Here is a 15556-nt window from a genome sequence, read left to right on the forward strand (position 1 = left end):
CAGATTGTTGATAGATCTTCCACCAATCCTAACGCCACGCGTCTTCTCATAGAGCCCAGCCTTTCAGATAATCTACTCTGCATACAGGTTGAAAAGGTATGGAGATAGGACACATCCCTGGAGCACACCCTTCTAGAACTCTTGAAATTAGAGCTCTTTATAAAACCAATAATGTTTGGCAGATAATTTAAAACAAAAAAGGATCAAGTTCTTATTTATATTTAGATGCTTTTGTTTTAACCTTTATTACTTGGGCTTTAATGTTTTTGCATGACATTTCATGGTGATAATGATTGTGTTGTTGTTAGGTGCCATCGAGTGTGACTCATAGTAACCCTATGAACAACAGACCTGGACCCTGTCCTACCCTGTGCTACCCTCATAATCCTGTCATGTTGCTAACACACTCAAATCCATTAGTGTAGTCACTGTGTCAACCCACCTGGGGGGGTTGATGGTCTTCCTGCCCTTTGCCATCCCCCCACCTTTCCAAGTATAATGTTCCTCTCGAAGGAATAGCTTTTCCTAGCAACATGCCCTAAGTATACAAGATGAAGCTTTGTCATCATTGCCTTCAAGGAGCACTCTGGCTATACCTTCTCCAATACATACCTGTTTGTTCTTTTAAGACTCCTTTATAAATTGGTCTGTAAGAGAGAAAAATATCCATCAATAACCCAACTTCTCAGTTGGCATTTCTTTTTCTCATGTAGATAATGTTCAGTTCTACTAGAGCGAGCTCTGGTGATCTAATGGTAAGACCCTGCACTACAATCCCGAAGGCACACAGTTTGAGTTGATCAGGTTCAAATAAGCCAGCTGCTCCATGGGAGAAGGATGGACAGACTTCTCCCATGGTATTAACAGCCTCTGAGAATCTGCCGGATGGTCAGCTATGGGTTAGTTCTGACTTGACAGTATTCAACAACAACATTAGAGTGATAGCAACAACAACATTACAGTGATAGAGTTTTAATAGAATGTTCAAGATGGCAGCACTATGAGTGGTGGTTGTAGTCGAGTTGACCGTGATTCATGGCAACTTGATGTACAACAATCAAACATGTTGTTGTGGTGGTGGTGCACCTTCCAGTTGGAACTGACTTGTGGCTGAATTTCCAGCTAGTTTTCAGAGGCAGTAAATTCACAATGGAGGAAATTGTCCCTCTTTCTCCCTTAGAGCAGCTACTGGATTCAAACTGCATGCCTTTGGCTTGGCAGTGCAACTCCTTATCATTAAGCCATGAGACGTTCCAAGAAAACAAACAAAAAACCCCAAATGTACTGCTATTAAGCTGATTTTTTAAAATAAAATTTTCATGTTATACATGTTTACTTACAAAGTTTGTATACATTCTTTTTTCACACGATATCTTTCCCATTTTCTTTATCTGCCCCTCCCTCTACCCATCAAAACTGTGCGACTCTATGATTACCCCTCTGCTCCAACCCTTCCCTCTTAGATCCTCATATGTGTTTTACTAGTTATCATTCTATTTCTACATGGTTATTAAGTTGATTTTGATTCATAATGAACCTCCATTGGTTTCTGAGGCTGAAAATATCTACAGAATGAGATCGTAAATCTTTCTCCCACAGAGCAGTTGTTATATTTGAACTACCTCTCTTTTGGTTAACAGCCCAACGTGGAATGGAACACATGATGCCACTGGGGCTCCTATTGATACTGTAATTCCAAAGATGCATATAAGTCCGATTAGCACTCAAGAGAGTGATCTATCTGTAAGATAAAATAGTTACACTATCAAAAGGAGTAGAGGTGATGTTAATCAAGCAGGAGTATTCCTTTCCTGATACCTTCTAGCCTAGGAGGGAGACTTACTTTACTTTTGCATTTTTCTTTCTATTTAGAGTCAAATGATGAGTTGTGGATTGGGTTGAATGACAACAAGATTCAAATGTACTTTGAATGGAGTGACGGGACTCCTGTGACATTTACCAAATGGCTGCGTGGAGAACCAAGCCATGAAAACAACAGGCAGGAAGACTGTGTTGTGATGAAAGGCAAGGTAAGACAACCTGGATTACCAATATTTAGCAAAAGCCAAGTTCACGCCATATAAAGAAGGAGCTGTTCCCTTCCGCTCTATTATGTATAATTGTCTAGATCATTTCTATCATAGGTAAACTGACATAGGTCAAACCAAATTTCAGATTCTTTGAAACCTCTTCCAGTTGTCTAACAAAGTAAAATTTCCAGAAATACAGAAGGGCAACAGCCAGAAATTTTTAGCTCAAGGTTGAAATCAAACACAAACTAATGTTCACATTATTCTCAGGCTATTATGTTTAATATTACAAAATATATATATATATATATGTATATTTTGTTCATTAAAGTATATATACATAGATGTGTGAATATAAATACACACACATATATCTGTGATTATATATACACATGCCCACATATCTCTGAATATTTATATACATACACATATATCTCTGAATATTTATATACATACACATATATCTCTGAATATTTATATACATACACATATATCTCTGAATATTTATATACATACACATATATCTCTGAATATATATATATATATATATATATATATATATGTTATTGTTGTTGTTGTAGCATGCTGTCAAGTCACTTGTGACTCATAGTGACCCTATGTAGAACCCTGCTTTATCTTGAGATAATTTCATTGTCTTTGACAAAACTCGCCCCATTACCCTAGTTACTGAGTCAATCCAGCTCATCCAGGGTCTTCCTCTCTTATGCTGTCCATCCACCCTTTCAAGCATGATGTCCTCTGAGGACTGGTCCCTCTTGGCAGTATGCCCAAACTATGTAAGATGGAGCTTCAAAATCCTTGCCTTCAAGGAGCAGCCTGGTTTTACCATCTCCAGGACTGACCTGTTTGTTCTCTTAGGAGTCCTTGGTCTTCTCCAGCACCACAACTTAAAGGCATCAATTTTTCTTCTATCATCTTTAGTTATTGTATAGCTCTACACACACACACACACACACACACACACACACACACACACTTGATTGAGCAAATTAGAGTTTTCATTGGTTCTACTTTCAACTGTTGCTTTGAGAAAATGCAGATCTAGTTAGATCCATTCTGGAATCTACAGTCTGCAACCTGTACTTGGAGAACTAGAGCTGGGAGTGGGGGATTGAATTGTTGTTTTTGGGTAATGTAGAGTTGGAACTTACCCTCCAGCAGGTTTTCAGAGGTAGTAAATCACACGGGAGGAGATTACCCAACTTTTTCCCGTTGCCTTTCTCACGTGTCTTTGAGATTTCAGTGTAGCTTCTTACACCTACACCATCAGAACTCTGTGGGAAAAATGAATGAAGGCATTAAAATATCGAAGACTGCTTTAATGTTTTAGATATGAAATTAGCAACTGAAGGATGTTGTAACATTTTCTTTTGTTCATGGAGGATGAACATCGTAGCTGAAAGACTGTATTTTGCTGTGTTACTTACTTCCTTATTTCCAAAATAGGAATAGTAATTATACCTACTTCACATGGTGTGTGGATGTAAGCTTGAAATGGGCTAATGTATATGCAGCGCACAGTGTCTTCTCAAAGTTATCAGTCAAGACATACTAGGTATTATTTTTCCATATTGATTGTCATTACTGACTGATAGATTAATCAAAAGGCAGGATTTAGTAATCTAAAGAGTAGATGAAAGAGTGTCCTGGACTGAGGAAACCATCCTTATAAGGACGGAAAGAACAATATGGCTGAAAATGCAGAGATAGATGTGGAGGAGTGGATGGGAATGCTAGCTTGAAGTTAAAGAAATGTGTATAAGCTCCAGAGTGACAAGACTAAAATTTCAGTTTACAATTATTACTGTATGAGTTTCTCAGTGCTGCTAACGTGTTTTTATAAACTTGGTAAGCTTATAAAACTATAACCTTATTCTCTGGAGTCTGGAAGTTTTAATTCAGAGTTTCAGTAAAAGTAGCTCCTTCGATTTGCTGTAAGGGAAGATCATTCCTTGCATTTCCAGTGTCTGTGAGCCTGGGAGGTTTTTTCTTTTTTTAATTCATTAGATTGTAAGTGTATTTTCACATAGCTTTATTCTCCTGTGTTTCTGTGTCTGATCTCTTCTTTTTTAAAGACAAGCTTCATATTGAATTAAAATTCACCTTATCAAAGTATATTAAAACATATTAAAAGTACATAAAAACTTTAAAAAAAACAGTGTTTCTAAACAGAGGTCACAATCACAGGTAGTAAGGTTTAGACTTGAGTTTATCTTTGGAGCTAGATACAATTCAATCCTTAACAACTACTCTAGCTACTGGGTTAAATACTAGACTGAGACTGCAGTAGATTGAGATGAATGATCAATAAAGAATTGGACTTTCTCAAGATGCTTAACTTTTTAAAAAAAAATTATAATTTTTAAAAATTTTAATAATTTTAATGAACATTTACAGGGATTTTGGATTTCCATTCATTCATTGCTGCACTTCTCTCCCCGCCCAGCCCCCAACCCAAAGTTCACTCCTCTCTTTGAAAAGTAATAGAAAAACTCCCTCCCTGGTACATAATCCCCTGCATCCCTCCCACCGCCCCAAGCCAAGTACATTCCTGTATGCAACCTTAATTGTGGACTCTTGTGATAACCATAATACCCTATCATACATCGCTTTTGAATTATTCTCTCCCTCATCTGTTTCAGTGTAGTATACACAATTTATCCAGTTTTTCTCAGTCTTACCTCAACCCTGATATCAGTCGCATCATGCAGTATTTGTCCTTTTGCGACTGAGATATTTCACTCAGCATAATGCCCTCCAGGCTCACCCATTTTGAATAATATTGCATAAGCTCCTTGTTTTTCAATGCAAAGATGCTTAACTTTTAAGAGACGTTGTAGCCAACATCAAGGTTCTAAGGAAATGGAAGGGCATTAGCATCTGAGGCAAGGTGGATGCTTTAGTTGTAGACCCAAAAGCATAAACTTATTGAAATAAGAAGGAAAGAGGAAGGCTAATGATAGATTCAGAGGTATTTTCAGATTTGATGTGTTGGATGAGGAACAGTTTTTGTGTTTTGATTTTTAGTTTAGTTTAGAGAATTTTTTTTGTCTCCCCTTGATGGCTTCTATGTCCTTGGTCAACTAGAAGACAGAACTGATCATAAAGATTGATAGATTGCATACAAATCTTTTGGGCTGGCAGATAGTGGCAGTAGATTCATATTGGCAACTAACCCATGGTGACACATATAGTTTTCATTGGTTAATTTTTAGAATTAGAATTCCAGGCCTTTCTTCTAGTCCATTTTGGTTTGGAAGCTCAGCTGAAATCTGTTCAACATCACAGAAGTTCATTGGCCAGAAGTACTTTTTAATCTTGATCATGAAATGTAGTAATTCTACTTCTGAACCACCAGTCTCTCTCAGTCCCCTTTTCACTTCTGCTAAATAATGGTTTGACTGTTCAAAAATATAAAATTGTACTAGGGTTGAGAAGATAATTGAATATATCATGGACTGCTAGGAGAACAAACAGGTCCATCCAGGAGAGGGTGAAACCAAGCTGCTCCTTGGAGGCAAGAATTTGGAAGCTCTGTCTGACATACTTTGGACAGGTTACCAGGAGATACCAGTCCTTGGAGAAGGACATCATACTTGGGAGGGTGGAGAGACAGCACAAGAGAGGAAGATCCTGGATGAAATGGATTGGCCCATGATTGGGGCAATGGGCTGTAGGTGGTCAGAGACAATGAAGTTGTCTCAAGATAGAGCAGGGTTCAGAGCTATTGTACATAGGTCACTATGAATTGAAGCTACTTAAAGGCACATAACAACAACAACAACTAGGATTTATGTGTGTGGTTTTTTTTTTATATCTTTGTAGTTAAAGTAAAATTTGCTCTTTATAGGTCAAGCTGCACTTTCTCTATGTTAGTACCATCTTCTCTTAATAACCTTGAATCTTTGTTTTTCTTACCTGAAACACAAGATGGCAATACCTAAGTCAAACTGCTGAGAAGCCTTCACTTTTTCTCTTTATCCTTTGCAGGATGGATACTGGGCTGATCGTGCCTGCGAGCGGTCTCTTAACTACATCTGCAAGATGAAAGCACAAACTCCAACTCCAGGAATTGTGGAAGTAGAAACAGGCTGCCGGAAAGTGAGTACCGAAAGTACACAGTGGCTTAAGATCAGCAAATATTTGGTAGACTTAGCTTTATTTCATTCTATAATGTATGTAAAAAGTGCTTTATTGGCATCATCAATACAACAGATGTTACAACTGTTTAATGGTCAGGGGTCATGACTTGTCAGTGCTCTGTAACAGAGCAAGGAGAGGGTGAGGAGACTAAGGCAGGTCACAGAGGAATGTGTCAGGTCAGAGGAAGGTGTCATTGAGGCATTGGTGGTCTAAGATGTCAGAGTACAAGTAGGAGATCTTAAATTGCTAATGGCAAGCTATCTTTAGAAATCTTTTCTGATTATTATGAATTCTGCTGAGTCTACTGCTGGTAGAAATTATCAGCAAATCCCTTCAAGAGAAATCAGTAGGACCTAGACTCCAAGTGGTGTTGGCAATGACTCAGTTAAATGAAATAAAGTCGCCTAAGTGTATTAGGCTTGAACTTCATCTATAGAACTGAATAACACCTCCTTGCACATCTTTCTTTGAGGATAAAGTAAATAATTGCTATGAAACGATTTTAAAAATCATTGACAAACCACACAAATACACAATTAATGGTTATTTTCATGTTTGCTGATCTTCCTCTTTTTTTTCTTTTCTCACTTCTCTTGGATAAAAATAAAGTGGTGACTAATTTTCTTTCCAAGATTGTTGTGATAAAGTGATCTTAAAGCAAATATATTGGGTTTGAAAAGTTTGTATAAATAAAATTTAGTATCGTACAAATAAACTATAAAGAGTGGGACAGATACATAAAAAGTTTTTATAAATAGTCCATATATTCTTGAATAGAATATACTTTCCTATTAACCACAAGATATAGTTTTAGCATATTTAATTTTGACTAGATAAAATTTGGCTATTTATAGTCATTAATTATTATTAATAGTTTATGCTTGTTCTGTCATTTATTGCAAGATAGGTACTAAATTCTACCTCTATTAATATGGATTTGCCCTTTTTTTCTTATAATTTTATATTAATTTTAGTTTTATATACTTTGAGAACATGTTGCTGTATCTTCTTAATGAATTTATCTGTTGATTATTATGTAGTTGCTTTCTTTGTTCCTATTTTTCTAACACGAAAACTATTTTACCAAAAAAAAAAAAACAACCTATTTTACCTAATATTAATATTGCCTAAAAGATGTCTTTTGTTTTATAATCCCTAGTACCTCATTTTTGAGCTCATTGTTTATGACTATTCTATGACATTTATGTCTTAGAAATATTTTGTAAGTATATATATTGGAACTTTTATTTTTCAATCTAAGTTGAAGAACTCTGTCTTTTAACTGGCAGAAAAATAAGTTCATATTTCTTTTATTTACTAGTATTTGAATTTCTTTATAATATTTTTGTGTTACTTTTTTTTTATTAGTCTTTGTTTGCTTGTTTTTCCTTCATTCTTGACTCTTACTGGGTCTATTAAGTATCTTCATTCCATTCCACTCCTACCAATTTGGGAATTAACACTCTATTTTATAAAAGAATACCTTAGGGGAGCTCTGGTGGCCTAGTGGCAGGAAGCTGCACTGCAGTCCCAGGGGTATGCAGTTCAAATCCACCAGATGCTCTGCTGGAGAAGGAGGTACAATCTCCTCCTGTACTGATTTGACAGTACACACACAAAAATAATAAAATAGAAATTTTTTTTAAAAAGGATACCTTAATTTTAACAAGCATTCCTAACTAGACAATATTAAAATGAAATTTTTAAGATTTTGTTCAGATTCATGAACAAAATGAAGATTTCTGTTGAATGTTTACAATTTTTAAAGTTTATTTTGAAATAATTTTAGACTTTTAAGAAGTTACAAGAATAGTTCTAAGAGTTCCCTAGACTATCTACTCAGCTCCCTTTAGTAATATAATAGCATCTTAAAAAAATGTGAATATATCCTCAAAATCTAATTTATGTATGCTAGTATAGAATTTTAGAATTACAGCTGTTTTCAGGCAATAAATTATGTATATCTATTCAGCCTTTAATTTTGCCTATAAAATTTCAATTATCAAATAATGCTTCTTCTTTTAACTAGCACACTTTTCTTCCTGGTTGATTTTAAGATCTATTGTCTTTGGCATTTTGCAGATTAATTACAATGTGAATACAATTAGATTTGTTTGTTTCACCTGATACTTAGTGTACTTTTTCATATTGAATATGCATATTTTTCCTTACATCCTTGAAACTTATCAGCCATTAGTTTCATTCTCTGCTTCTGAAATTTCTCTTATATCGATCTTCATCTTTTTCATTTAATGATCCATATTTTATTTATCCTTTTAAAGTCTCTTTATTTCTCTATATCACATTATTTCAGCCTAATTCTCTATGAACCCCTCTTTATTGCATTTAGTATTGTTGTTGTTATGCGTCATCGAGTCACTTGCGGTCATAGTGACCCTATGACCTGCTCTATCCTGTTAACCTTTCCTCTGACACACTTTCCCTCATTACCATGGTCACTGAAACAATCTTGTCAATGGTCTTCCTCTTTTTCATTGCCCCTCTACCCTTACAAGTATGATGTCCCATTCTAAGGACTGGTTCCTCCTTGTATCACGCCCAAAGTATGTACACGAATCCTCAGAATCTTTGCCTCCAAGGAGCAGCCTGGTTTTACCATCTACAGAATGAAACTGCTTGTTCTCCTGGCAGTTCATGGCATGTTCAGTACTTTTCTCCAGCACCACAATTCAAAGGCATCAATTTTCTTTGTCATCTCCAGTCATTGTCCAGCTTTCTGACACATAGCAAGCAGTTGCAAAGACTATGGCCTGGATCAGGCACACCTTAGTCTTCAGAATAATGTCATTGCTCTTCAGTTCTCTGGAGAGGTTCCTTACAGCAGACTTTCTCAATGCAATTCATTGTTTGATTTCCTGGCTGCTGGTACAAAGAGTGTTGATTGTGGAGCCAAACAAACTAAAACTGTTAACAATCTCAATCTCTTTATTATCTATCATGATGCTGCCAATAGGCCCAGTGGTAAGAATCTTTGTTTTCTTGATGTTGAATTTCAATGCATATTGAAGGCTGCAGTCCTTGACCTTCTGACTGTACTTTTGTTTTGTGGGCATTCCAATTTTTTTTCCAAATCCTCCTGTCCTTTAATCATAGCATTTTAATTTTTCATTATTGGTTTTACATCTTCTTTAGTTATTTAAATATCTGAAACATGACTTTAAAATAGTCTTTCTTAAATTACTCTATACACTTGTCAATTGTCTCTTAAAATGAGACATTTATCAGATGGAGTACTTTTTGAGGCTGCATTAGTCCTTATTCGATGTCCCTAGATACTGTGAATTCATTTTTTCTCACATTGTGATCTCATATCGTGTCTGCCAAGTGGTTTTGCATTTTGTTTATTTGGATCCTTAAGTTTTCCCTCTGTAGGCCAAGTTTTGTTTGTGGATTCACTTACATGATCTGTGAAACTTGTTGACTTGGAAACCATCTACAGACCTGAAACCTCTGTGCAGATTTGGATTTTGGTTTTTAAGCAGAAGACTTTTTAAAAGAAAAAAATCTGAATTTGGAACTCCAGACGGATTACATGAATATATGTCACTTCCTGGTTCTCTGGGTAGAATTTCCTAACTCTCCTATTAAGGAAGGGCTTCCCTTAGTGAAAATCATTATTTATTTAAGGAGCTCATTTCCATCTTCCTGCTTCATTTGGCAAAAAAAGGCCAACCAACCTAATCTGAATGGTTTTGTAACATCCCGGCTCTTTGAACCTACAACTTTATTCAAGATCTAATACACCTAAAGGGAGCTCTCATGGCCTAGTGAACAGCACTGCTAACCCAAAGGCAGGAAGTTCAAATCCACCTGCTTCTCTGAGGGAGAAAGATGACCAATCTCCTCCTGTAAGATTTATAGGCTCTGAACACTCTCTAGAGGACCAGCGATGAATCGTTCTTATTCAGTGGCCCTTAATAACAACCCATCAAAATTTCAGCTGTGCATTTTTTCTCCCAGCTTTTAGTTTTTCTTCTTTTCTTCTTATTGTTACTTCCTGGAGATTTCCTTAAACTCCTAGAGTAAGAGTTTACTTTCTGTCTTTTCTTTTGTTTGCTTGTTTTGTTTACTGATATGTTTTTATGTGACATTTCTGTGTGTTTGAAATACGAGGAACTATGCCAATTGTGTTGCCATGGCTATGTGATCTAGCTCTGTTCTCACCATCTTTTATTGATCTCATTTGACAACTAAAATTGCTGTTCTTGAAAATATTTCCCGTGGGTTCAATTTCCCTGGCAAATGATTCAGTTTTTGCTAAAAGATATGTCAATAAGTGAAAACCTTCCCTCTCTCTAGTTTTGTATCTTAGTTATGTGAAGACTACTGCTTTAATATTTTCTTTATTTATATAAAATGATCTCTGATAGTATAAAGCATTGTGTGTTAAGCTACTAGGCAGAAGTTCAGTGGTTTGAATCTACCAGCTGCCGTTCAGAAGAAAGCTGGGCAGATTCCTCCAGTAAAGATTTAGGGCCCCAGAATGCAAGTGGAGGTTCACCATGAGTTGGAATCAACTTGAGGCGAGAGAGCTTGGTTTTATTCATGTAAATTAAATTATTCATATTTGTGTCCTTTGGACATGTCTATTGTTTATCAGTTTATGCTTCCAGATAATTTCAGAGGAATTTTATCATTTTCCCTTTTTCATTGCTACTGAGTTAGAACTGACACATAGCTGGCCCAGGAAAGGGTTTCCGAGGCTGTTAATTGCATGAGAGGAGAATGTCCGTCTTTCTTCTGGAGCCACTGGTGAATTTAAGCCTCCTGAGAAATGTGGCCTTTGAGTTAGTAGCACAACCTTCGTAGTTGAGGTCACCACAGCGCCCCTCTTAGAAAAATTATTAAATAATATATATCTTAAATACTAATGTCATCAGCTAATATTTTATTACTTGATATTAACAGGGCTGGAAAAGGCATGGATTTTACTGCTACTTAATTGGACACACACTTTCAACATTTACTGAAGCAAACCAAACCTGTGGAAATGAGAATGCTTATCTAACAACTATTGAAGACAGGTATGTAATTGCTCTAATCTTAACAAATAGAAAATAATCTTTCACAAAAGTTAGAAACAATGAACTATGAACGTGCTCTCAATCAAAGTAAATTTTCTTAAGTTGTGTATAATTGTAGGAACATGAAAAGAATATCCTTATTTAAATTCTTTATTGGAAAGACAAAATATATTGCTTTTAATATTATAAAGTTATATTTACAACAGCTATTCCACTAATAACTTAGTAAATAAATGCAGCTAAAAGATAAAACTTTTTTTTCTGATGTATATTACATGCTAAAACTTATAAAGCATGAAAGTGAGTAAAATTTATCAGCACAAAGTCTCACCTATTTTTGCAGCTCCCTTAATAATAAAACATAAAGAGATTTTATGAACACTTCACTCATTATTTTACTCATTCTTTCAATTCTTTGCTTTGTTATGCTTCACAAAGTTGCTGTCTTTTTTAAATACAAAAAGAATGTGGCCAAATTAGGCTGAACTCATAGATTGAAGAACAAGTTCCCCAGAGCCGCGGAGAGTGTTAAGTCTAGAATCATGTGTGGCTCTTTCAGTATTACAGATGCCAAGGACCTCGCTCCAGACAGCCTGATTTCAGGTGGTTGGGAAGCCCAAGCACCTGTATTTTAAGGCTTCCTGGGTGATGTTGATCACCAACCAGATTTGAAAATCACAGAGTAGGAAATCTGTACCATGCTGCGTGGAGCCCTTATCAAACAATTCTACAGGTTTTATGTTTGTTCAGCAAGTTTTTAAAAAAAATCAACAAACAGAATGGAACTTGAAAGACCTTCATAGTGAAAGTCTAGAAGACACAAATCTGAGGTATAAACCTAATGTACCAGATGTTGTTGTGTTGTTGCTAATTGCCATTGAATTGAGCATGACTCAAGCGATCCTATGAACAAAAGACCTGAAGCCTTTCTATATCTATTGTCATTTATCAAAGTTCATAGAGTTTCCAGAGGCATGTTGTTTAGGAAGTGACTGCCACTTCTGCTTCCAAACATGTTTTAATCTTGGGGCTCCACCAAACACTGTCCACCATGGGTAAACATTATGACATTCGGCACTCCACTGGCACAGAGTTCAGCATCACAGCCACTCCAGGTTACAGATCAATGCTGCACCACTGAGAAGAACGTTCCTCCAAATTATAATTGAACTAGGCCCTTGGGCCCAACCTACAAAAATAGAAAGGCCCTCCAGTAGGTGGTGTTGACTCTAAACAAGAGGCTTTAAATAAAAACATCTTAACATTTCACATGACCCTCAACAAGAGAGGCCACCTTTCAGAGTAGAACTGCTTCCCCCAGTTTCCCTTTCATCTGTTGTTGTTCTTACGTGCTATTTAGTCGAGTATGACTTATAGAAACCCTATGAACAGAAGACCTGAACTCTATTCTGTAACTATCAGATAATATCCTCCAATCTCAAAAAGTCTCAAAATATCTGGTAGAAAAAGCAAAACTCTCAGATCTTTGATATAATGATAGAGAATCCCATGAGGGGTGTGGTACAAAACTAAGAAGTCTAAATACAAGAGCTACATAGTCTATTTCAAAATGAAACAGCTCTATAAATCAGGGCATGTAAAGTCTAGATCAATAACTGAATGTAAAAGGAGTTGGAATTTTAAAAACTCAACTGAAACTTCGTGTGAGTTAGCACTCTGATCAGTGAAATGAACTAAAGTAATTGTTACATTTCCATTTCTAATTAAGTTCTCTGAAAATAAAATTCCCTTTTTACAAATACTTCACACTGAAGATTGGGCCATGGTGCTGGTATTGCGGCCACACATCAAACGTGACCTGGACACTACTGTTAAATCTGTGAAATATTCAAATGACTTACAACAGGAGAAATAATGCAAAGAATGGGGATTGTTTCGACTGGGACAAAGTAATGACAGATTCAGTAGAGAAATATAATACCATGACTTCTCGTCAGGGTGCTTGACTAATTCTGAGTAGTGTCTCGGGAGGGCATTGAGATCAACAAAGGAGTAAGGTTTCATCTTAGGAAAACATTTTAGACTAAGCAACGGCCTCAAACGAACCTCTGAGAAGATAGCACTTATGTGATTCCAGTCACAGAAATCACTTAAATGGATGTTGATGTAAGTGTGCTGTTGTTTTTTACCTCTTGAATTCCTTTCATTTAAGAGTTTTTGCTGATAATAGGTGCAATTGAGTCCGTTCTCCTTCACAATGATTCTAAAACAGAGTGAAACTGTCACACAGAGTTTCCAAGTTGTCATTTTTATGGGTTCAGATTGACCTTCCCCCACGGAGCTGCTGGTGAGATTTTGGTTAGCACACAAGCACTTAACTATTGTGGTACCGGGACTCTTTTTTAAGAATGTTAGAGTTACATATTCTTCACCTGTTGTTTGTAAAGTAGTGAAGTTATTACAGAAATCACTTAAAGAGAGTTCATTTTACTTGCAATAAAAAAAATAATTATTTACTGAGTTTTTAAACACAATCATTATATTTGTTCATTTTTTAAGATAGAGCCAATAAAAATTGAGGGTGGTGGTGGGCTATAATAGCATAGGATGTGTTGGTGGCCTTGTGGTAAGGATTTGTAATGCCAGTCCAAAGGCACAAGGTTCAAATTTACCCCCATGGGAGAAAGATGGGCAATCTCCTGTGTGATTTATAGCCTCTGAAAACCCTCAAGAGGGTCAACTATGAGTCAATTCTGACTTGACATCACATAAAACAGCAATATATTGCATTTTGTGATAGTCTGATAACCAAAAGATCAGTGGTTCGAATCCACCAGCCATTCCAAGGGAAGCAGATGGCTAGTCTCTTCCCAGAAGATTTACAGCCTGGAAAACCTGATGGCAGGCTTCCAGGAACAGAATCATCTCAAGAGCAGTGGGTTTGCCCTTTTAGCTATTGGTATGAAAATGTTTTTCTAAAGCTGAAAGGTGTGATAGCATTTGCATAACTTTGTGAAAGAGCTTCTCATCAACCACTATTCTTTCACATACAAAATAATCCACTTCTTTTGAGTCCAGCCTGACTCATATTAACCTTATAGGACAGACTAGAACTGCATGTAGGGTTTGGGAGGTTGTAAATCTTTAAAGAAGCAAACTGTTTCTTATCTTTCTTCCTCAGGGCAGCTTGTGGACTTGAACCACCTTTAGGTTAGAAGTCCAATGCTTTTAAACCCAGGGTCCCACCACAGTTCCTTCGTACAAAGCATCATAGTATACTACAAGGATTTAAAAATTGAAACAGAGATATTTTTCTATTTCACTACAAGAATGTAAACTGTTCATCTTTAGGCACCCTGGGAGCATGCCCTCCTCATCTGCACCATAAAGATCTTATATATTGGAGCATAGTTTATGGAGATTTCAGTATATTTTGGGTTTGCTTTTCTGTACATATTTTCTATGACTTAATAGTTAAAACTTAGAAGCTGTTGAGAGTCTTGACTTGCAGGCATTTAAGAAAAGGGAATTCATTGTGGAACTTGGGATTTGTGTGTGTGTGTGTGTGTGTATGTGTGTGTGTAATCTTCAGGGAATGAAATTATTCCCACTACTGTCAAACAAACGCTTTGTTACTGTCAATTCTTTTTGTATTTCCCTTTCAGCTCTCTCTGGAAAGTGCCAGAAGGTTAACTTTGTCTTAGAAACTTTGGATGTTAGCTTCCTTTTGCTTTGAATTGGGATTTTGAGTACATTATTGCCAGCATTGTTCATGCTTATCAATCAAGACAAACTTTTGCTCCCTTGTTATCCAAACATTTACCAGATTATCTCAAGTAGAGGGAGCTCTTAGCGGGTAAGGAATTGTGCTGCCAATTCAAAGGCAATAGGTTCAAATCCTCTAGCTGCTCCATAGGAGAAAGGTAGGTAATCTCATGTGCCATTTACTCTCCCTGAAAACCTGCTGGAGAGTTAGCTGTGAATTGGTTCCAACTTGATGTCCATGAGTAATGAGTCAGTATGCCAAATAGGTAGAAGAAAATCCCAAGTGGAGAGAAAGAGAGAGCGAGAAAGCTGGATTTTGTGATCTTGCACAAAGACTGAATCTCTATTTTATCTTTTGATACCATCTCTTTTCTCAAAACTGAGATATTAACATGAAATTCAGGAGTAAAATCCATGCACGTTTCCCCATTTGTATTATCTTTTTTTAAAAAATTATTTTATGTTGGCTTGCTTACAAAGTTCATATACATTATGTTTCACACTATCCTTCATTCACATTGTGTTTTACACAATCACTCCCATTCATTATATTTTATAAACTTTGTCACCCTTTAACTATGCCTACCATTG

At 36.3% G+C, this 15556-nt stretch overlaps 1 protein-coding gene across 1 annotated transcript in view; it reads left to right on the forward strand.

The window, feature by feature from the left end:
- Positions 1-15556, forward strand: part of MRC1 (mannose receptor, C type 1) — a 120417-nt gene that overhangs the window by 58527 nt on the left and 46334 nt on the right. Inside the window, 3 exon segments of the mRNA XM_006894324.1 lie at positions 1873-2030; positions 6042-6152; positions 11124-11239. Coding sequence (XP_006894386.1) covers positions 1873-2030; positions 6042-6152; positions 11124-11239 — 385 coding nt within the window.

Source organism: Elephantulus edwardii, unplaced genomic scaffold (genome assembly GCF_000299155.1).
Source record: "Elephantulus edwardii isolate Elephantulus edwardi_28Jun2011 unplaced genomic scaffold, EleEdw1.0 scaffold00139, whole genome shotgun sequence".
In the NCBI taxonomy this organism is placed as follows: Eukaryota; Metazoa; Chordata; class Mammalia; order Macroscelidea; family Macroscelididae; genus Elephantulus; species Elephantulus edwardii.